The sequence below is a fragment of the Mastacembelus armatus genome, chromosome 13, assembly GCF_900324485.2.
Source record: "Mastacembelus armatus chromosome 13, fMasArm1.2, whole genome shotgun sequence".
Taxonomy (NCBI): domain Eukaryota; kingdom Metazoa; phylum Chordata; class Actinopteri; order Synbranchiformes; family Mastacembelidae; genus Mastacembelus; species Mastacembelus armatus.
In genome coordinates this window covers 21103578-21125602 of record NC_046645.1, presented here as the reverse complement: position 1 = coordinate 21125602, position 22025 = coordinate 21103578, and the positions used below count along the sequence as shown (strand labels likewise).

Genomic DNA, 22025 nt, shown 5'->3' with positions numbered 1-22025 from the left:
ACAGCAAGCATCTGTGAACATAACAGCTTGATTCCATTTGACCCGTGTCAGTCATACCATATATTAAAGCTCCAGGTATTTCCTTTTTGACACAAGGTCTGGTATCCTAAAGACAAGCTGTGTCTACAGGGGAACACCAGCTATCAGAGTCAGGGGGTCATATACAACATTTCAAAACGACCTATGAAAACCGATTCTAGGAATAAGAGAACAACAGGCTTTTAAACTGCCACTGAGCACTCAAGAGGGAGGCCCTGTGGTTTTTCACTGTTCTGTGAAGCAGATTTATTTATTTATATTGCAGTCTCTTTTCAGGCTAGAGAGGGAGAGAAAAAAAAACTTTGGCTTCTGAAGCAGTGTGACAAAGCACTAGGGTGAGAGGAAGTTTCTCTTTTTATTTTTATTTATTCATATATGTATATATATATATATATATGAATATAATAATAATATATATGAATATAATAATATATATATATGTGCGTGTATATACAGACACACCCTATATCTCTCTCCCCACAACCAAGAAGATGAAATGGCGGGCAGACAGCCATCACTAGACAGTGGAGTTTAGCCTCCTGGAGAATACTATTGTGCAGACTCTGCTGCTGCAGGTAGATTCTTTGACAGCATTTACTTTGGCAGTTCCCTTTCCCACTAAACAGAATGACACGATCAAAGAAATAGTATTTATCAGATTGCTCCCGGTTTTCTATGCTAGTCATATGTGTGCCTTTTCATAATGTCAGTGCAGCAGGCTATATTTAAATGCAAACTAATACTACATCTCATATGAGCAGGATTGCAAATCACAACAAGGATCTGTTCCATAAGGTTAAAAGCAGGTTATTATGAAAATGAATCACACATTGCTGTTAATGATCCACATAAGTAATTAGAATACATAACACACAAAGCACAGTGATTTCTTTAGTGTAACAAAAGCTGCAAGGAGCTATATGGACGTCACCCAATCCTGAATTTGTCTTCAAACCAACATTTTTTTCAAAACAGAAAATTCAGTCAATAACAAGACAAGATCACAAAAGCTGTCCCACTGTGCTATGTTTGATGAATTTTCCTCATGGCAAGGCACAGGTTTGATCAACAGACCAAGCAGAAATATAAAGCTGACAAAAAAAGGAAAAAAGTCAAATTAAAAGACATCCAATTTCAGGCCGACTTACCCATGCATAAAGCTGTGCTGCCTGCATGGCTATATTTAATAGTATTTGATTTTTTTTCAATATAAGTAATAATCAATTAATGTCTTAAATTTTCTGACTTTGTCCAAATACTTTCTCAAGCAGTGTTGAGGCCTGCTTTTATTTAATAAAAAAAGTCAAAGACAGTTTCAAAATAAGTCTTACCATATGCCTTTGCCTGCTATAACAATTGCATAAATATATATTGGTTTACATGTCAACAGTAACCGTAGGCAGAGTTATACATATTTAAGTACAATAAGAGGGGGCAGCAAACTGAATTTATTCATGTACAGACATGAATCTTTTACCAATCACAATATTCAATAAATGCAATTTCTGTGTTCTGGGTAAATAAACTGAGAATAGCTGCAAAATTCAATGACATAAAACAAAAGTTTCAACCAGTCAGTCAATTATTAAAATGATTTCATCTAACTAATTTTCACAATTAATTTTCATATAAAATTTAGTTCATAACCCTGACTGCAAATCTGGATGATGTTTGTTTTACTGAATGATACAAGATTCACTGGCTTTTCTCTACTAGCGACTGTCTGAGTCAAGATCATGTAAATAGAAACAAGTTGTCAGTTTTGGAGCCATAACTGCTGTCTAGTGTACTCTTTACAAAACACTGTCCAATGGTCAGCGATTCCTTCAGGTCATGGCAGTAGACAGGATGCTAACTTGCTGATGTGGTTTTGTGCAGAGAAAGTATGACAGCTCTGCCACTGAGCTAGTGGAGGAGCAGTGGCACTCAAAGCAGCCTGGTATGTGTGCTGGGTTAGGGACCTATGTTGACAGTTATGGCACAGGACAATGGCACTTATAAAAAAACAAAACAAAACAAAACAAAAAACAAGCTATTGTTTTTCAACAAGCCACATAGTTAGCTCAGATTTGATGTGTAGGGAGGTATATACAAACATCACCTTAATGCTTTGCTTCTTAGACCTTGGCTGTAGAATATACGATGTTTTCTAAAGTTAAGTCAACAACTTCTTAGATGAAGAGGATCAATTGCTGTGCATTAATTACAGACTTGAACAGCCAAAAAAAGAGGGATGAAGAGAGGGGAAAGAAAGAGAATAATTTTATGTAGATAGTATGCTCTTATATCTTACCCAGGTCTTTTATACGAGGCAGAACGTTGATTGTGAAGTTGGTGTATGAGGCAATCTTTCCCTCTGGCGAAGCGATGCCCACGTGGGCCTCGTATATTCTCAGGCTTGTGGGTTTCTTCGGCCGAGGGTGGATTTGCTGGAGAAGAAACCAGAATTGCACAGAAAATCATGATAAAGTCCAGCATTTTTTTTCTAAAAATACAGTATATTTGGTGAGTAATTATGAACCATAAGGTCAAAGACAAAGTGTGGGTTTTCTGGGTCTCTGCACCAATATCCCACCACAGAGGCTGAGAACAGTTCTGCATATAAAATATTAAAAGATCTATTATTCACTCTGTCTGAGTTACACAACGGGAGAGAGATTTGTTTTATACATGGAGCAAATTTCTTGATGGCCACCCACCAGGCTTTGTGAACCAGCTATTTGAAGTAGATGATTGCCACTTGTAAATAACATGAATACATTGCCAGTAAGAGGGCTCTTCTAATTAAAACAGTGCCAAATAAGTGATAAAGAAAGCACGGTGGTCTTTAATGGCCTCTTATTGTTTTGCTCGTGCACACTTGTGTTGAGGATATCAAGTAGCATTAAGACACATTCAGCCACTTTCAAATCAGTGGCATCAAGCACCCACATTAAGAATCACCACAACAGCTTTACATATGAGATATATTAGCCTGTCTTCAAATGTTTACAACAGCAAGGAATCAAAGCAGTGATGAATGACCAGCACATGAGGCTATTTTACAAGCTAACATTCAATAATGTACTTTTAGTGAGTTAACAGACATTATTACTTGTTTTTTTTTTAAATGACATCATGATGTTTTAATGAGGCTGTTACAATAAAATCTAATTGTTTTTTATTGGAAAAAATATCTTAAGGATCTTCCTAAGGAATATCTCATTTTAAACTGAAAACCAAAATTTGAAGTTGCTCTTGCAAAAACACATCAGTCGTTTCCATTTACATTAAACAGAGTCATCTTGTAATATTAATCACTTTGTAAATGCTTCGAGTAATACAAAAATGAAGACAAATACAGCAGTTTCTTTAAGAATCATTGCTTTTCACTGTTGTTTTTCAATAAATTTTCACCTAGATTTTTCTATTAATTATTTTTACCTGCTTTTAAATGAAAATAGACAAATGAATAAAAGACTAAGTTACAATGTAGGGCTGAGGGGGGTCCCAGTGAATCCAGTCATAGATGACAGATTTCTCCTCCCTGGTCACATATTTTGCCCAGGGTGAGATCCGGTACAGCCGCTGACCCTCCTTGGTGTGAACTACCACCTGGGAAAAGAAGACAAATGAGTGTTATGTTATAGCAAGGGCACTTAAACAATGACAGGCAATCAAAAGACACAAAAGGCACTTCAAATAAACTGAAACGGAGGGGGCACACACTTTGTCTAATAAGTAGATAAAGGATATGGACCACATAATACATATATGCAATCTGCATTAAAAATGAACAGAAAAAAGAGATAAAAGGATAATAGTATCCAAACTTCAGTACGATGGAAAAAGTGCTGCAAAAGTGAAAACATAATTGCAATAAAGGGAAAAAGACACAAATTAGTCACAAATAACAGTCCTCTACTTTAAGAGGCCTGGCTCTCTGTCTCTGCATGTATGCAACTGTAATGTCAGCAGCAATTTACATTTTTCAGCCATGAAATGCTTACATCAAAAATGTGTTACTCCCCATTCGTTATGCTGGAAAAATGATGCAGACTGTTCAGCCAAATTGTTGACTGTTAAACCAACATTTTTCAAAGTGTCAACATGAAAAACACCCATCCGAGAAAGCAGCTCTCCTCTCACTAAGGCAAGCCTCAGTTCTCAGAGACCACAAAAGACATAATATGGTGTAGCAGACAACAACCTGCAGTATTGACCAGAATACTTGCTGTGGGGGATCTGGATTCAGTGGTAATTATGATGTGTTTTATTTTGCGAGTGTTGCAGCTTCTCCATTGGTTTTAACACCACCATTTGCTGTCCCATCTCGAGAGAGGATTTGAATCAGGGAGCAATTTAGAAAAATAGGAAAACTAAATCATTATCCTTTCTCTCTTATCTGTTATGTCTGCAATTCAGGATTGGAAGGGGGTCAAATAAGATTAGTTTGGAAATTTAACTGACAAGTTACTTTGCCTCCATCAATCAAATAAGAAAGGACAAAGCCAGCATGAGACTTGAAAAAAACCCTCCAAGAAATCGATCCAGTAGTGTTACCCTCAGTAGGTGTTCACCCTGTTTTGTCCCCTGCAGAAACAGGCATTAGAACCCAACTAATTCTGGCTACTGTTGTGAAGTAATGACTGTTTCAATGCCGCCTGCCTGTGAGCCGCTGGCCAGACCCCCCTCTGGGGTTTTTTCATTATGGCCAAGGCACCTGGGGGTTAGCTGCCTGGCTCCCCTTATGACATGCTTCACAGTTTATAGGATTAGGAAAAGATAGTTGGATAAATGGACTTGCATGAAGCCTGACAAAGCGGTGGACCTTCAGACAAATTGGCCAGCATTAGGCCCATTAAAGACAAATCACACTGTTGGGCAGGCTGACGGGGTGCAAGAACAGGAAAAACAAGACCTAGGCAATATGTGAGAAGTTACATGTGGATTAAATTGTGGATGGTTGATCACTTAGATAACACTGCAGTTCACTTTTTTCAAGTCTATGCCGTGTTGCATATAAGCAACACAAAGACCTCTTTGTAAATACTGTACTTGCAAAAAGACATTGCCTATTTATGGAGACAAATTGGTCCCTGAACAAAGGGGATAGAAGGGCAAGCTGCTCTACATGAGAGTGATTGGAGCTAGGCTTGCACTTCCACGAGGGAGTGCTGTGGAACTAATTCTAAAGTGGAGCTCACAGCAAGACAGCCATTCATAGGCAGCAGGGGTGCACAAGGAAAGGCCAGGTGCCAGCATTTCCATCTGCTTCTTATCGTCCTTAGACTGACCTCCACTGACAATGGGAGCTGGGCAGCCTGTCCAGGGCGCAGGAGTGTGCCAACGATGACCCAGTCCCAAGGAGAGTGGAGCCGGAATGCCATCCATTCCTCGCCTGGCATCTCATTTCAGGATTATTTTTCATCCACGCTGTTTGCTTGGGAGACAATGCATAATGGGAGGTGCATTTTTTGCATTTAACCCTGATGAATTATTTACTAGTGCTAAAAACCAATCAGCTACACCCACTGTGGGCTACATTTTTCACCACACAAACACAGTGCAGTGTCCTGAGGGATACCTGCTACACACAGGAACAGAAATATAAGCCATCAGTTGGACTCCTCAGGTGTATCTACCCTCCACTGTGCAGTCTGTGTACATACAGTAATCTCCCTTCTGTGCACTGTGAGTATGACATGTTGTTGACGGCGACACGCCACGTTTCCACTTGGTTTATAAGATACCACATATGACAGGGAATCTCCCTTACATATTACAGTGACAAGTCCCCACGGCGCTACAGCAAGATGGCACTTACTGAGGCCGTGAAAACAGGTATGAAGATGTTCTGTTCCCTACCTTAAGTTTGGTGTTATGATCCACAGCTGGAGACTTGTCATACTTTGGTGGTAGAATCAGTTCCCACTTGCCAAATTCTGTCTTGCTGTAAGGGTGGGAGAATTTGTCCCAGCCATCTATGGATGAACACAGAGAAGATACAAACACATACCCAAACATCAAATTTGATGGCATGTATTCTGATCAAATAAAGATATATGAATATATATTATTATAGCTGAAAAAGTGCCTATTTTTAAATTCATGATTTTTTTCTACCTTGTCTCTTTGATCTACCTTGTGACCCCGGTGATCATCATTCTCAGGTTGAAAATCATTGTAAAAACAACAATCTCCTGTCTCAGTTTTGGAGTGCCAATGGACAAATTAAACAAGCACAATTTTAATGTACTCTGCTGACCAAAACACGGTTCCTATTACTACAGCTCTGCTGTACTCTATGAGACAACTGAGAATTACATATTATTTTTATCTAAAGCCATTATATGTGGAATGTGATTATAGCTATATATTACAGCTTATTGCCTTTTTTGATTTTACCACTAGGAGTCACTAACATCAGTAATGTTAAATTCCAGCCACAGGGGCTTTAATTATTTTTTATTGCAAATAAAACAATTAGTTGCATTCTTCCTTATAACAGAAGTTTGTTGCCACTTTGCCTGTAGCTGCTGCTCACCACTGACCACTGTGACTTTCGTTTTATTTGAATTCATCCCTGTGGTCAGAGGGCCTTTTTATTTTTCTGACTTCAGCACTCACTCTTCACACAATTTTTTCTCTCTCTTTCGCTCTGCTCTAAAACCTCTTACATAATTCTTGCTTTTTGTTTTTGTACCCTGGACTGCTCTTGGACTCCTGTATCCAGTGACTTTTGCACAGTGAGTAAAGGAGCAGGCTCAGTCTTCTAAAAGAAAAACTGAAAAAAAAAAATCCACTTCCCTGTTCATTAAATTACTTCTGTGAGGGAACAAGAGCGAGGGGTTACATTTATAACCTGTTCGTACGACATTACCAATTGTCATTGACTGACAGGACTATATTAGGACACAAAACATTTATTACAAAGTGACCACCTTTGCATGTCAATTTACGATGTGCTTTTATATTGCTTTATTCATGCTTTTATTCAGCAATCCATATCTGCTTGCTATTCATGAGCAGAAACAATGGCAAGATAGAAAATGAATCACGGGAGATGTTCCAGACTTGACCAGGCACAACACCAGCACTTTTCAAAGGGAGGCCAAGTCATATTTTTTCACAATTTGTTTATTTCCCTTTGCTTAAACTCCTCTGAAAACAGTACATTATGCATCCAACCTGCACCATATTCATGACTGGGGCTGCTGGGCTGTTTCCACATTTACTATGAAATTGAAATCAAATAATATGACTGAGCTGTGTCAAAATATAATCTCTCACAGAATTGAATGTTGGAATTGAGCTGCTGCCCAAGGTCCCAGGAAGATAATTAAAAAGGGAAAAGGAACAGGAGAAATATAGAATTGGAAGCAACAGAACTAAATAGCACAAAAAATGGGTAGGGACAATATAACAAATTGACAAATCTCCAGTTTTGCACACACTACAAATCTGTGGGTATTACTATTAACATTTGCTTTCCTTTATCATTATCTGCAGTATCATTTCAGAATAGCTGGCATAGAGGTAAGTGTGTGTGCTGTGGTGGGGCATGGCAAATGGTATTTGACATATGTGCACAGGTGTGAATAATTTCACCATCTTTCTTGTTAGTCTTTTTTCTATTATTATATTTGTTGTAGATTTTGTTTGTCCAGTGACAGTAACATATTGCTACTAGCATTTGTAATAAATCTCAGTTCAATAATAATTTGATAAAGGAATGAAAAAAATACAAAAAGAAAGAAAATGAGACTGAGCGGTTGGTTATATTACCTTGTATATCTATTTGATGGATGAAACCAAGTCTCATTTAATCTTGTTAATGATTATAAAAATAAATAATTTTATTGCATTTTAACAGCACACATTAACCAAAAATAACACTCAAAAGACTACTAACCTGAATTACTTTCAAACTTGGGACAAGAGGGAATAGATATTTCAGTGCAAACACAGAGGTTGCACTCTCTCAACAACTTTGCAGGCAATGATGAAATAACCAGCTACTAAAATATTAACACTCCCAAATTCAAAAAAACCCTTCAGTATGCAAGTTTATCCTGTGTAATCAATATTTTCACATTTCCTGCTCCCAGGCTGGATGATCAAAAGGGCTGATACTCATGTACCACATTGTGCTGTTCTTTTTCCTCATTTTGGCCCTTTTGTGTTTAAGAGAGCAGAAATGTCAAACTTTATTTAACTTTGCCCATAAACATATGAAACCTTTCAGTTTGCACTGAAATCTCTTCTTCCTTCTGGTACCAAAAGTTCTGCAGCTGTTTAGTGTGTATACTGTATGAATGTATAGATTATAATAAACTCAAGTTTATTTTTTTCATATTAAAGTTAAATCATAATTTATTATTATAAATTGGTTACTAGTGTGAAATGGGAATGAATGGGGATGAAGCATTTACATCTCCAGTATGCTTCTTTAAAACAGTGAAAATACCTACTATGTCAAAAATAAATGATTTCCTGATACAAAAGACTCACTCATAAATCATCAGCAACAAAGCTCTGCAAGCATTGAGGAAATAACTTGGTTATCACACTGGTTTCATGTTGATCAGGAGCTGATAGTTCACCTCAGGCTACTTACTAAAGTCACCAGTAAGGAAGAGAGCCTCTGCAGCCGGAGCCCACTCTTTAAAAAAGAGGCTGTTGTCAGGGCGTCGCTGCACACCGAAGATTCTGTAGCTGCGTGTGAACAGGTCAATGCCTCCCTCTGCCTCTTCCAACTGGAAAAGCTGCTTCTGTAGCAGCTCATACCTTCAAGTAACACAGAGAAAACTGAATAAATTCATCGGAAAGGGCAATGGATATGCAATATTGCAATATATTGAATACATTCAAAGTTATGTACAATATTATCATTCATCTTATTCTTTTTTATTTTTTGAAGTGAATTGATATATTTTGTTTGTGAACTCTCACTGCATCAAGCTGTCTACTTTGTATCAACTTCAGTTGGTATTTTCCTCAATTTCCCAGAATGCTTTCTGACAAGCCCTTCAAAAACAGCCGATTGCATCCAGGTTCTGGGGGTTATGTGTAGGTGGAAACTTGAACTTTTTAATAACTAATAATAACTAAGTGCCATACAGCACTTTCTACCTGTAGAATATCGGTGAACATATAGAGTGTCTAGGTTTTGTGGATTTGATTCTGACAGAAAATCTGATGTATACTAATGGACATTATGTTAATTACCTAATCATACATTTATCATTAGTAGTACCTTACAAAAGAGAAATAAAAAAAAAAAAGGTACAGCACATCTACATTTCCAGAGAACTACTACTCACTACAGGAAGGATAACATTATAATGACACATTTACAATTGCAACAAAAGATGCAGTACACACACACACACACACACACACACACACACACACACACAAAAACAGTGCACCATATAACTAAATAACAAAGCCAACAAATTAAAATTACTGGAGAAAAAGATGTAATTACCAGTAATGCTACCAATACTGAAAAAAACTGTCTCTCTATTGTACCCTGTCACTTACTACAAATTAACATTCATAACAATATAACAGTATAGTTAGTGGTGAAAGCAATTTTTAAAATTATTGGTCACACTACAATGTCATCCCAGTTCAAACAATGATCTGTTTCACTAAGCATGCTAACTGGTTGAAAGGGTTCCTTTTTTTCCACATATTTACAATTTTTCTAAAATATTGCAGCACGTGCAGTGTAGCACTGCACAGAGCTGAATCTTAATGTTTTCATGACAGTGTTATCTCTTTGAGGTCCTTCCTCAAGATGCAAACCTGGCTTATATCCCTCAAGAATGTGTGACTACAGGCATATCCTGAGAGATAAACCTCTGTCTGTTAACTTCAACTGGGAAGGATAGACTAACTACTTTGCAATTTATCTCACTTAAGTTCCTGCAGCCAGCTGGGGTCCATATCAGATTCCCCCTGGTACAGAAAGCCTCTTTCAGCCAGCTGAGTTAAGTGCACTCTCTCCCCTATAGCCCTGGAGCCAAGCTCAGACTGGCCTGTGAATGCCCTGGGGCTAGTGATGATGGGCTGAAGTAACAGTGCGATTTCTCAGCTGCTGCTCCCTGTGTTGAGCATAGTGGGTACAGACTGTGCTTGCCAAATGTAAACCTTTAAAGTCCAACCAATGCTGCCACTTCTTTGCCACTTTGTCACCATTTCAAGAATATGCTGAAAAGAAGGACAAAAGAAGGATTCACATAAGGGCACAGTTCCACTGCCACTGCATTAATAGGCATCAAAGTCCTGCCTATAATTATAACAAATGAGTTCCAAAGGGTTGGAGCAGAGGGAATAAAAAGCCAAAATCCTGTAAGGGTGAAGGATTCACTGCACATCTCTTATGTCTGTTGCCACTTGAGATATAGTGTAACCGGTCGCCTTAGAAACCTCCCTGTGCCTGGTTTTTGGTCCACATCGCCATCTTGGATTTCTTCCCCACACTCATCGTCACCATGTGCATTCAGATCGTATGATAGCTCTCGACGTACTCGGAGAAACTCTGCGTTGTGTTGTGATGGTGTTGAGCACAAATAGTGACACAGGGTTTTTATCATATTGTAGCTTAAAGTATAATGCATTATTACAGTATACTCATGAAGTATTTTGGTATGTGCAAAACAGTAGCAGTTTAGAGATGAACATTTTTCAGTAACTGCAAGGTTTCTTACAGGGCAAGAAGTGGACTAGGCATAACATTAGATAAGATGAGCCTGTTGCTTTTGTTGTTGTACTCTGTCTTACAGGGCAGGTTGACCTCTGCCTGGAGGCATAGCAACAGTGATATCTCAGGACATCCCATTGTTCTCAACCTATGGGAGAAGAACACGCCAATTTCCTAAAGATTGCACATTTCATTCTGTAATATTATCACTGGGTCGAGGGAAGAATAGAGTCAGACTTCGTGCCCTGACAAAGACTGTTATCAGCTAGGGAAAGTTTGATCCAGAGCTCTGTAACTGCTTTATTCAGTGTTTTAATAAACGGCTAATTTGAGACCACATTCATCTCTTCCGCTTCATCAGTTAAACGAAGACGCGGAACTGAGGGAGGACATTCCAGTTCCAACATCACTAACAGTGACGTCATGGAGAACATTCTTGAACATACAATCAACTGGCAATCAAGGGACCCTTCCAAACATCAGATAAAATGGCGCAAAACCCGTGGTCTCATGAACAGTACAGTTGTACACAAACGTCATGAAAGCCAACATCCGCGGCCATTTCTGCTTTGACCTAGGGGGTAAAGGTCGCAACATATTGCCAAGAGTACGATTCAATCGTTCTGTAGTTCCATTTCCCATAGGATGGTAATGCAAGGTACGTGACTTACCAATGCCACTTAACTCCAAGAGCTCCGTGATCAACTTGCTTTCAAAATTCGCTCCCTGATCAGAGTGAATACGCTGGGGAAATCCATAAATACCCATACAAAAGAACCCATCCCAAAGAGTCTTGGCGACTCTCTTAGCCGTCTGGTCTTGACAACGAAACGCCTGAGCCAACTTAGTGAAGTGGTCAGTAATCACGAGCACATCCACAGACTTGTTGTTATTATCCTCAGCCGACCAGAAGTCAATGCAGACGAGCTCTAAGGGGGCACTGGTCTTGAGAGCTCTCCAGGGGAGATCTGGCCACTGGCTCTGGAGTCATCTGCGGCAATGTCTCACGTGATTACATACATCCTCCTCCATGTCATACCAGAACCGCTGACAGGCCAAGGAAAGCGTGCGAGGCTGACCCTGGTGCCCAACATAATCATGCACGCCAGCCAGTACCTGCGACTTCAGGGAATCGGATACAACGAACCGGAATCTCTCATTTCTAGTGAGTGGATCTCTCACCACTCGATACAGAACACCATCCAAAAGGATGAGTTTGTCCCAATGCCTCAGGAGCCTTAGCGTAAGCAGTCAACGCACGTTGACGTTGAACGCACATTACGTTCAACATAGTGGGAAACCCTAGAAATAACAGGGTCCCCTGTCTGGTGAGTCAAGAGATCGGCACGGGACAATTCATCAGGGACATCATCAATGGGCGAATTGATGCCAACAATTGAAGTCAAACGGTCAGCAAGGGAAGTTGCACGCTGATGAGGAGCAGAGTCCCAGTCACTAAAGGCGCATCATCCTCCAACCCATTGCTCGCTACGGAGAGAGGATGGCTGCTCAGTGACTGAGGCAGACAGATTAGGCGGAAAGCGTCCTGCACTAGGGCATCCTTTACCTCACCAACCTGTCCTGCTAACTCAAAGTACGGTTCAGCCAAGAGTCACTGAGCCAAGGGCTTTGCAAATGGTTCCCTACTAAGGACGTCAGCTACCACATTCAGCCTGCCAGGGACATACTTAACCTTGAAGGTGTACGGAGCTAGCTTTGCTACCCAATGCTGCTCATAGGCATCCAACTTTGGCTTGGTCAGGATGTACGTGAGAGAGTTATTATCAGTCCACGCAGTGAACCGGTGGCCTTTGAGCCAATGGCTGAACTTATCGTACACGGCCCACTTCAGTGCCAGAAACTCAAGTCTGTGTGCCGGGTACCTATTTGGACTTCCACTGAGAGACTTACTAGCAAAAGCTATAGGCCTTGCCCTCACTTCGCCAACTGGTACCTGTTCCAAGACAGCACCTAATCCATCTGTAGACGCATCAGTGGAAAACAGGAACAGCCTCTCAAAATCAGGATGAGCCAGCATTACACAATTGAGGCATGAATCTTTAAGTTCCTCAAGCCTCTCACAACCAGGAGTCCAGTCCTGAGGGGTCAATTCACGGAAGGTTCCAGCCTTTGCATGTCCTGCGCTGCCCCTCAGTCTCTTCTTCTGACCAGCAGTCAGAGCAAATAGTGGTTTAGCTACCCTAGAACAACCTGGTATAAAGGAAGGATCTTACTTTCCTCTGTGATGGTGTGCAGTCGTCAGCTTCCATAAGGTTTTCCTTCCTAAAGCTGGAAATGACCCTCACTTTATCTTGGTCAACCGCCACCCCACCGGTGTCCACTATATGACCCAGAAACTTCACAGAGCGTCTGAGGAAGTGGCACTTCAGTGGCAGGTTACTGGACCGCAGGCGGAAGAAAACAACCTCCAGCCGCCTAATGGCCTCCCCTTCTGAAGGGCCAAAAACCACAAGGTCATCCAGGTAACATAGAAGACTGGAGAAGTTCAGATCAAATGCTAAGCAAAGGATGCTGGACTGTTGCACAGGCCCTGGGGGAGTCTGTTGTACTCATACAAGCCCAGTGGTGTAGTAAAGGCTCTGTAATGCTTATCTGACTCATGAAGGGGAATATTATAAAACCCTGATGTAAGTTCCATGGTACTAAAGAAAGCATTACCACCCAGGGCGGCAAGACAGTCCCATGAGCATCCTTTACTGTCCTAGCATTAAGCCAACAGAAATTGGTGCAGATCCTCAAATCGCCTGACTTCTTCCATACCATCACCAGCGGTGATGGGTATTCACTTATGGACTTACTAATGATGCCCTTCATCTCCATATCCGACAGTACCTCTCTTAACTTATGGTAATGAGCTCGGGGCACCCGACGGTATGGAAGCCGGAAAGGACTATCGTCGGTGAGGTGGATACGGTGGACAAAATCCTTCGCCTCACCACACACGTCCTGGTAATCCAACACTAGCTCAGCTAACCTCATCTTCCACTCAGCTGTTACTTCACAGCCCTCCATATCAACGTCAGCTAACCCACTGTTCTTCAATTGCTGTACAGGATCACCCGGGGGAATAGACGAGGAGGCTGGGCTAACAGACTAGTCAGACAGGGTCCTACTGAGACCCTGTGTAATTAACAAATCCTGCACCACAACACATGGGAAAACGTCTGCAATCTTGGCATTATGGTGTAATGTTATAACATAATGTTAAGGATTTTCATCGAGATCCAGTAATCACCCCACATGGGCGTCACAATGCAACCCACCCTAACGTTCGCCGGAGCGGAATGAGATGACGTAGGTTCCACTATGACAGAGCTCCCCGGCAATATAGGAGCTGAGAGAGGAAGCTTACCCCACACAATGTACTCGCGCTGGGGCAACAGAGTTACAGCCTGTCTTAATTTGACTGTGCCTTTTTTCTCAGGCACTACAGGACCCAACCACTGGGACACACAGCTCAACAACTGCAAAAACTCTTCACACCCTGGTTCAGCAGAACCGAAGGTAACAAGTACCCAATACTACGGGTTGGATTTCATCTTCTGAATGAGGGGTCGAAGCACATTGCTTCCAACAATAAGTCCGTCCTTCTGTCCAGGAACCACAAACATAGGCACAACAAACCTGGACCTGTAAATCTCGATGTCCAAGTCATATATACAGGTGGGTTGCGTCATAAGACTGCCACAACCAACAAACACCACACCTTCAGGAACATGCTGAGGAGTCATGACAACACAGGCAGCTCTAAGCTTGCTTTCAGCGTCTACGCTCAGCGTGCATGACATGCTCCCCGAGTCCAGCATCCCCCTCCAAGAACATCAGCCACTAATTGACACTGAAGCATAAAACAATTCACTTGCTCCACCAACCCTTTGGGACCCCACGATAAGTGTTTTTCCAGTTAGTGTACTACAGCAGTTAACATAAAAAGAATACGGGTCTGATGCATTGGTGAGGGTATCGCTAACACTGCTCATGCTGCTCTTCTCGTCGCATGGGCTGGCTAGTTTAAAGCCACACTGGAGGCAGGAGGACTGGACATGTCAAAATTGTGGTGGCTTTGTCGACAATCACGCCTCACATGTCCAGGGTTGAAACAACTGAGGCACAACCTGTATAGTCTACAGTGCGCATTGGTTGTGTGCACGTTTGAGCTACAAACTTTACATGCTGACCTATGAGTATTTTGGCAACCAGAGAGACATTTGGGCTGCTGGCGGGCGGCTTGGGACATGGAACACAAAGATAACACCTCGTCAAACATAGCCACCATCTGTCAACTGCTCGAGTCCTCCACTGGGGAACAGGGAACTGTTGGAAACGGAGCTGTGACCTGAACAGTGAGCGATGGAGACGAAACAGCAGACCGCTGCGAGCACACAGAGGCACCAAGTGGGTGAAACAGGCAGGTGGATACTGCAGGAGGGACAGAATGAACAGTTTGCAAGGCAGGCTCAGTCATTGCTGGGGCAGTCTGTAACACAGGGGCTAGACGGGCAGGAAAAGGGATCAGGACCAGTCAAACACATGGAATTATGAGACAAAACATTAGACCTTCTCAGTTTTCTCATATGACTTTCTAAACAGTCCTGCACCTCCGTCGCAGTCCACTCCTCAGGAGCCTTCAGCTGGAAAGACAAGGCTAACAACGAAATAAAACAGTCACAGGTCCGGCAAACAGTGTTAATTTACTAGTTCATTAACCACAACTTTAAACCAAAACACCCGTGATTTGAAGGATAGAAGATGAAGATGGCGTCCCACGCAGAGCACAGCAGAGATGAAGCAGGGAAACATCCGCAGCAACTCAGTAGAGCAGGATGGCGCTGATCAACGACCATCCTCCCTGTGCCTGGTTTTCCGGCATCCGCATCGCCATCTTGGATTTCTTCCCCAAACTCATCATCACCATGTGCATGCTGATCATATGATAACTCTTGACGTGTTCGGAGAAACTCCGCATTGTGTTGTGATGGTGTCGAGCACAAATAGTGACACAGGGTTTTTGGTTGGCCGTTTATTCGGTGGTACCTGGTACCCAAAACATAACATAAAAAGAGACCCTCCAGTGAACATTTGGCCCGCTCAGCTCCTCTCTCCCAGCAGTTCCGTTCAGGAAAAAGAGGAGAAGATGGGGCGCGCTCCCCTTTTACAATGCAGATACCACCAAAGAAGAACAAACATTTTACATCAACTCAAGTGTGAGTCCTAGCGGTTTGGAGGTCTTACTACCCAAGTATGTTACGCTTGAAGTTGAACATTATTTTGTGTAATTATAACATTAAATAACTTATAACCCGGTTACAATAGCATGGAGACAAAATCAGAGTATACATCATGATGAATTGTGCCTATTTATTTCAGAAAATTAAAAATGTAAACTATAAGCAAAATATAAATATTAATTTATTTTCTTATTATTGTTTAAACTGTCTGAGTACCCATGCAGTTCTCCCTGCTGTTAATATATCTACACATTTTATGAGGTTGTCACACTTTCTTCTACACTGATGCCACATTTCAACACTTTGTTTCATTGTTCTTACAATATCTAACAGAAAGTGCACATGGTATTCACAGGTAGGCCTAACCTTTGGCAAAGACCAGAGCCTTCGAGTATGACCATTTCATTACATATAGCAAATAAGTGCAAGACGGTGTAAAAAGAGCAGAACTGGAGCTCAATTAATGACTCTTATCATCCAGATTTCAGCTAAAACCTAGAGGTATTTTTAAAGCTACTGAAAGCATTTTTGCCAAATCAAAAAATGTATATGATTTTTATGTCATTATATCATCTTTAAAATTGTACTGTTGACAAAACTATTTGTTTCGTGTGCATTGCTGTCAGACCCAGAGAATACCTCTAGGAAGTCATAAATTTTCAAATCCTATTTAGAAAGGTATTAACATTATAGCAGGAGCATTTGCATTCATCTTGAGTTACTGTATGTTTCTGTCCAGCTGAAGCCCGATATTTAATTCTCTTTTCTGCACTGTTTTGCTCTCCACCAGGGGAAATCCACCTTCTCAATAGAACATTTAATAGGAATATTCTAGTTTCAGTGGAACACTACAGCTCATTGCTGCTCATTCATGACAAGAAGCATTACTAATCCCTGTAGCCAGAAATTACAAAAGAGTTTTGGCCTGTCCCCTGTTCAGCAATGATAGAGAACAGGAGATTACAGAAGTGCATCACACATCACACTCCTGACTCTCTTATCTCTGGGTTTGAGTAATTGTTTACTATCTACAAAGATACTGAATAAAATATCACATGGTACAACTGAGATATTATCCTCATGGTACACAGCAACATTGTAAGTGACAGACATCAAGCTTCTGTGAAATAATGCCATCGTTTCAATGTCATACAATTTCTAGCATCCTTTCAAAGCATCAAGTTAACAAAATAGAATTTGTAAGTCTTACCATTGCAGAGGAAGACTCTCCAGTCTACAAATTCTCAATTTTTAAAACAGATCATCTTGATCCAGTTATGTGGTATTCACAGTTTTGTTCCAAACTCACCACTTCAGACAGAAGACAGAGGAGAAAGTAGGAGCTATGGAGAGAGCTCTTATAAAAGAGATGTCCAAGTTTCAGAAGCCATAAGAGAAATTTAATCGGCTGGCAAAAGCTCTCCTGAAAACCAAAGCTGGGCTTTGAGAGGTGATTGGGTGGGTAGATCAGTAAAGATCTCATCAGTAAGAAAAGTGAGACTCAGAAGGTGCTCAAGAAAGCAGACAAGTCGGAGAATACTCCCCTGAATAAAAGAAGCAAGGCTCAGAAACAGCAGGGGAAACGTGACTTCAGCTGTGAAGCACCATGAGGAGGAGCAGAAGATCAATCATCTCTAGATACAGAAGACATCCCTTCCTCAGGGCCACAGATGAGGTCAGGCAAATGCTACAGAAGACAGAACTGCAGTGAGTAAAGAAACTGAGCAGCATGGTGCCTAGTGAGCTGGAGACTAAAGGTGCAAGAAGAAAATTTGGCTAGCCAAGCTCTTCCCATCCGTGGCCTCAACAGTGAAAAAGCAGTGGTAATATTTCACCCCTGACATTCTGTGGCAGAAGGAATTATCCTCTAGTGCATGGGTCACCAACCCTGGTCCTCAAGGCCCACTGTCCTGCTGGTTTTCCAACTCTCCCTGCCCTTCCAGTTTCTGATTGGCTGAACACACCTGTTCCAGGTAACTGTGTAGAGCAGGGATATCAGGAAAACAAGCAGGACAGCGGGCCTCAAGGACCAGGGTTGGTGACCCATGCTCTAGAGGTTTATTCTCATTTGCATTCTGTATTAAGGTTTGCTTTGAGCTTTTTCTCTGCCTTGTAAAAAAAATGTGGCTTTTACAATTTTATGTGAAACTGACTAAACAAAAAATCTTGATTTGATACATCCCACAAACCCCCTTTGTCATGATGTGTTGTTCAATAAAAAATAATTGATAGATTTATTTATCCTTTATTTTAAGCCGTTCACAGAACGTCTTAAGCAATAACGTGTTAAAGTGTCACTCTCAAATCGACATATGGTTGTTATTTTTATGTCTATTTTAACAAAATTACAGTCACAGTTTAGAATTATTAAGATCATTTAAAATTATTATTTTAGGTCATGATTCCAATCCTCTTTTCAGTATTCTCCTCCCCACAGAGCAGCTGAAATGTGTAACCTACTCAGGCACTTACTGTTAGACAATTGGGCAACTAAATTTAGGGTGATCCATCAGGTATGTTGAGTTGTGTATGACTGATGGTGACAGCTGAAGCACAGAGGTGTCAGGACAGTCTGTAACAGCCTTGAGAAACACAAGTAGGAAATAAAACAGCTCTCTTGATCTCAGCTCGCCTAAAGGGCTTCCAAATAACCCAGCAGCAAGATGACTTTCAAATAATGTCATTATTGTCTTTTTTTGAGTAAGTGCAGGAATGAGGGAGTAATGAGGGATTCTTTCATTCTTTAAGGCATCCTTTAAGAAAAAGTTACCTTTTTAGCCCTTATCTTTCATTTCTGATTTTTGTTTTAGTTTATTACTTTTCAGTCAGCGTAGAACCATCGATGCTTATCACTTCAAAGCCAATAATCACTTTACTTTAAATATATTGCATCACCATCACAGCATAAGACTCAAATGTACTGCTGTTTTTTTACTTAGAAATGAATTTGTGATGACATACTCAAATCTCTGCAAAAACTCTTTGGCATAATAAGCAGCAGTACCAATTCTCCCTACTTTCATTTGGTCCAAATTAGGAGATGCACAGTGCCTTCAAGCTGTAAAGTCCTAGCAGCACTTCCTGAACACAACAGGAAGGGTAAATAATGAAGCATGTCAACCGAGCACTGCTAACTGGGGCTATAACCTGCATGCAGCATTAACGGTTGTTTTCACAATCAGTCTTAAAAAGGCATCAAGATAAAATGAAATTTGAATTGCCTGCAACCACAAAATAACTAATTAGAATGGAGAGTTTTGCAAAATCTGCTGGAGTAATTTTAACTGTCTGTGCAAACCACCTGATGTGAACCAAAGTTCAACAAACCTGAGGTATGGAGAGCCCTGAGTCATGACATGGTGGTGAAATTTAAAGTCCTGTGTGTGGTCATAGGTCTCTTTCTGATAAGCCAGCTGAATTCTTAGCACGGTGCAACTCGGCAAGGGGACTCGGCATGATACCATAGCCCAAGAGAGCTCTTGATTTCTATGCATGTGTTCCTGAGACCCTGGCCTTGGAGCACCAGGAGCTTTCCAAGAATTAACCCCCACACAGCAGTGATCGTACATGTAAAATAATTTATGTGTAACTTTCACAAACAGTGGTTTGAGACGTGTCTAGGCTCGGTGAAGCCTAGCAATCCCAAGCTGTGTCTGAGATGGAACTGACACACTTGTTTCTGCAAGGACAGAGCCCTGCTCATATGTTTCAAATACAAAGCAGGCAGTCCGGCAACTGTCACATTAGAGACAAGATCTGACACAGTAATAAAAATGGATAAAACTTTAAAGCCCCTAAATATAGTCTTAAGAGGTAATTTTGGGGACAGCCCAACAGTAAACAAGCACTGTTGTAATGCAAGCCATAGATCACAATCTATGCAGGTTTAAAAAGGAAAACTCTACCATGAGGTTAAGAATTACACTGGCATTTTGTTGTGAGCCAAACACCTTTCCATCTTGAAATGAGCCTGCAGGACCCACTCAAAGACTAATGATTATGAAATCAGCATTGTGTTACTACTTCAACATTCATTGCTGCTCACTGTCTGTTCATCAGGTTAAAAACAGAACTCATAACAGTTTAAAAGGTGCCAGAAGCAAAAACAAATCAGCGTAACATGAAAGTTTTGCAGACTTAGCCTAACCTTTAGAGGTTAGTGTAGATGTGAGGGAAAAGTATTTACCCCTGAAAGATATAGGTTAGTTTTTTTTTTTCAGGTCTCTGTAAGGAGCTGCACTAATTTAATTTGGCTCAGTGGTTACATTAAACGAATATCCACTCTGTAATTTCACTATATTACATTGGCATCTGTTGGGCAATAAAATCAGCCTAAGGGTCGCAGAATTGACTAATTAGCAAAGCTGATGTTTATGAAAATCAAGTTCAGTAACTGGAATTAAAAGTTGATTCTATTAGAGGGTTTTGTATAGTTTGTCTCTCCCGGGTGTGCATATTTCAAACTTAATCATGGCATGTTTGGTAAGACGACGTCTCTGTCTAGATAATGCTCTCAATATCATGTTAAAACAGAACTAGAAAAATCTAAAAATAAAACTCTGTATAAATCTATATATAAATGAACTGTTTGTAGTTTGATACCATTAACCATTATACTTTTGGCATATGAATGGAAATGTGGTAAGAATTTGTGCTGGACATAATAATAAATCTATTAATAAATGCACCAGTCTCCATACACTGCACATACAAAATCTGCTACTTAAGTCTCCAACCTTAATAATGAATTAGTATGGACGCCAAATAAAGGGGAAATGATGCAGCATGTGAGCGCTGCATAAACATCAACTCATGTCTGACGGGGTGTTTTGTATTGCAGAGCCTCTGATGATGCAAAAACCAAACCAATCAACTCTGCACTGCAATTTTAAAACAAACTTTAGGATGACTGAATAACCACACACGATTAAGATGAAAAACACTTTACATAAACAAACAAAACCCAATAATGAGGACGAAAGGAAGGTGATCCAGCCCAAAGCACCACCTCACGACGCGACGCAGACGTCAGCTGACTCAGAAACGCAGGCATGCTCTTGAACTGTCAAACACAGGAAGTCGAGAAACGATCGTGCCCTCTTCTAACACTTTATCCCATAAAGTGAAATTCTTTCTTCCGTTAGTTTTGCATTAAGCGGAACATCCTCTAGAAGCTCGTTATTCAGCAGCGTGGAGCAGGGGGAGAATAGCGAGGTTCAGTCTGCTGTGCACCTCTGTGCGACCTCTACATTCAAAATGTCGCACGTCAATACAAAAGGCGGCTGTGTGATGTGTTGCATTTGCGAGCATTGTTTTTATCTGTTAGTTTTGCATTTTTATTTCAAGACACAAAAGCCAGCGTAAACCTGGCTTCTGCTCGCTTCACCCGGGACTGATTTTGGCGCAGAGATGCGCGGAAAACCGCAGTTTGAGCCGTATTTTACCTCCTCTTGAAGTCCTTCTCGTACTTTTTGAGATAGGGATCCATTTGGAGAAGGCAGCTGAACTCAGGAATTGTAACATTATCCTCTCGGTCTGCCATGGCTTCCTCAGACGAAACCAATCGAGCACAGACTGCTGCTCGCTGGGTGCACTGACAGCGACATGGACAGTGGACGGCCGTGTGCGGTGTGCAGGCTTTTGTGTCCGGAGACAACAGCGAATCAGGCTGCTTTGTACCAAGCCCGTCCCATCACAAAGTGCAGTGTTTCCAGCGGGGCAGACACTGTACCCGTGAGGTGCAGCGATACCAGCGATATTGTGTAACTTTAAGATGACAGCAGAGGAAGCATCAGAGGAGGATGACTTCTATGCAGATATCTGCTCAGATGTTACAGATTTTTAGGAAATTTTCCTTACTGAAAAGTCACTGTAATACACATTCAGCAACATGACTTTTAGAACATTATAAGATATAATACTACATTGCTGTATAAGCATTGCTGCTTATGATATGACTGTAGGATCACCTGTGGTATATTTTGGATTACGAGGATAAATCACATGGTCCATCCTATGGTTTAATCCACAGCAACAAACCTGAA

General features: G+C 41.0%; 1 protein-coding gene across 1 annotated transcript in view; it reads right to left on the bottom strand.

Moving 5' to 3' along the window:
* gbe1b (glucan (1,4-alpha-), branching enzyme 1b) overlaps positions 1–21523 on the bottom strand; it is a 72241-nt gene extending 50718 nt beyond the window's left edge. Inside the window, exons 1-5 of the mRNA XM_026321515.1 lie at positions 21426–21523; positions 8639–8808; positions 5887–6002; positions 3508–3633; positions 2333–2468 (exon numbers count right to left, since the gene is read on the bottom strand). Of these exons, the coding sequence (XP_026177300.1) occupies positions 2333–2468; positions 3508–3633; positions 5887–6002; positions 8639–8808; positions 21426–21523 (646 nt within the window). The remainder of the gene's footprint in view (positions 1–2332; positions 2469–3507; positions 3634–5886; positions 6003–8638; positions 8809–21425) is intronic.
* Positions 21524–22025: the final 502 nt, after the last annotated feature.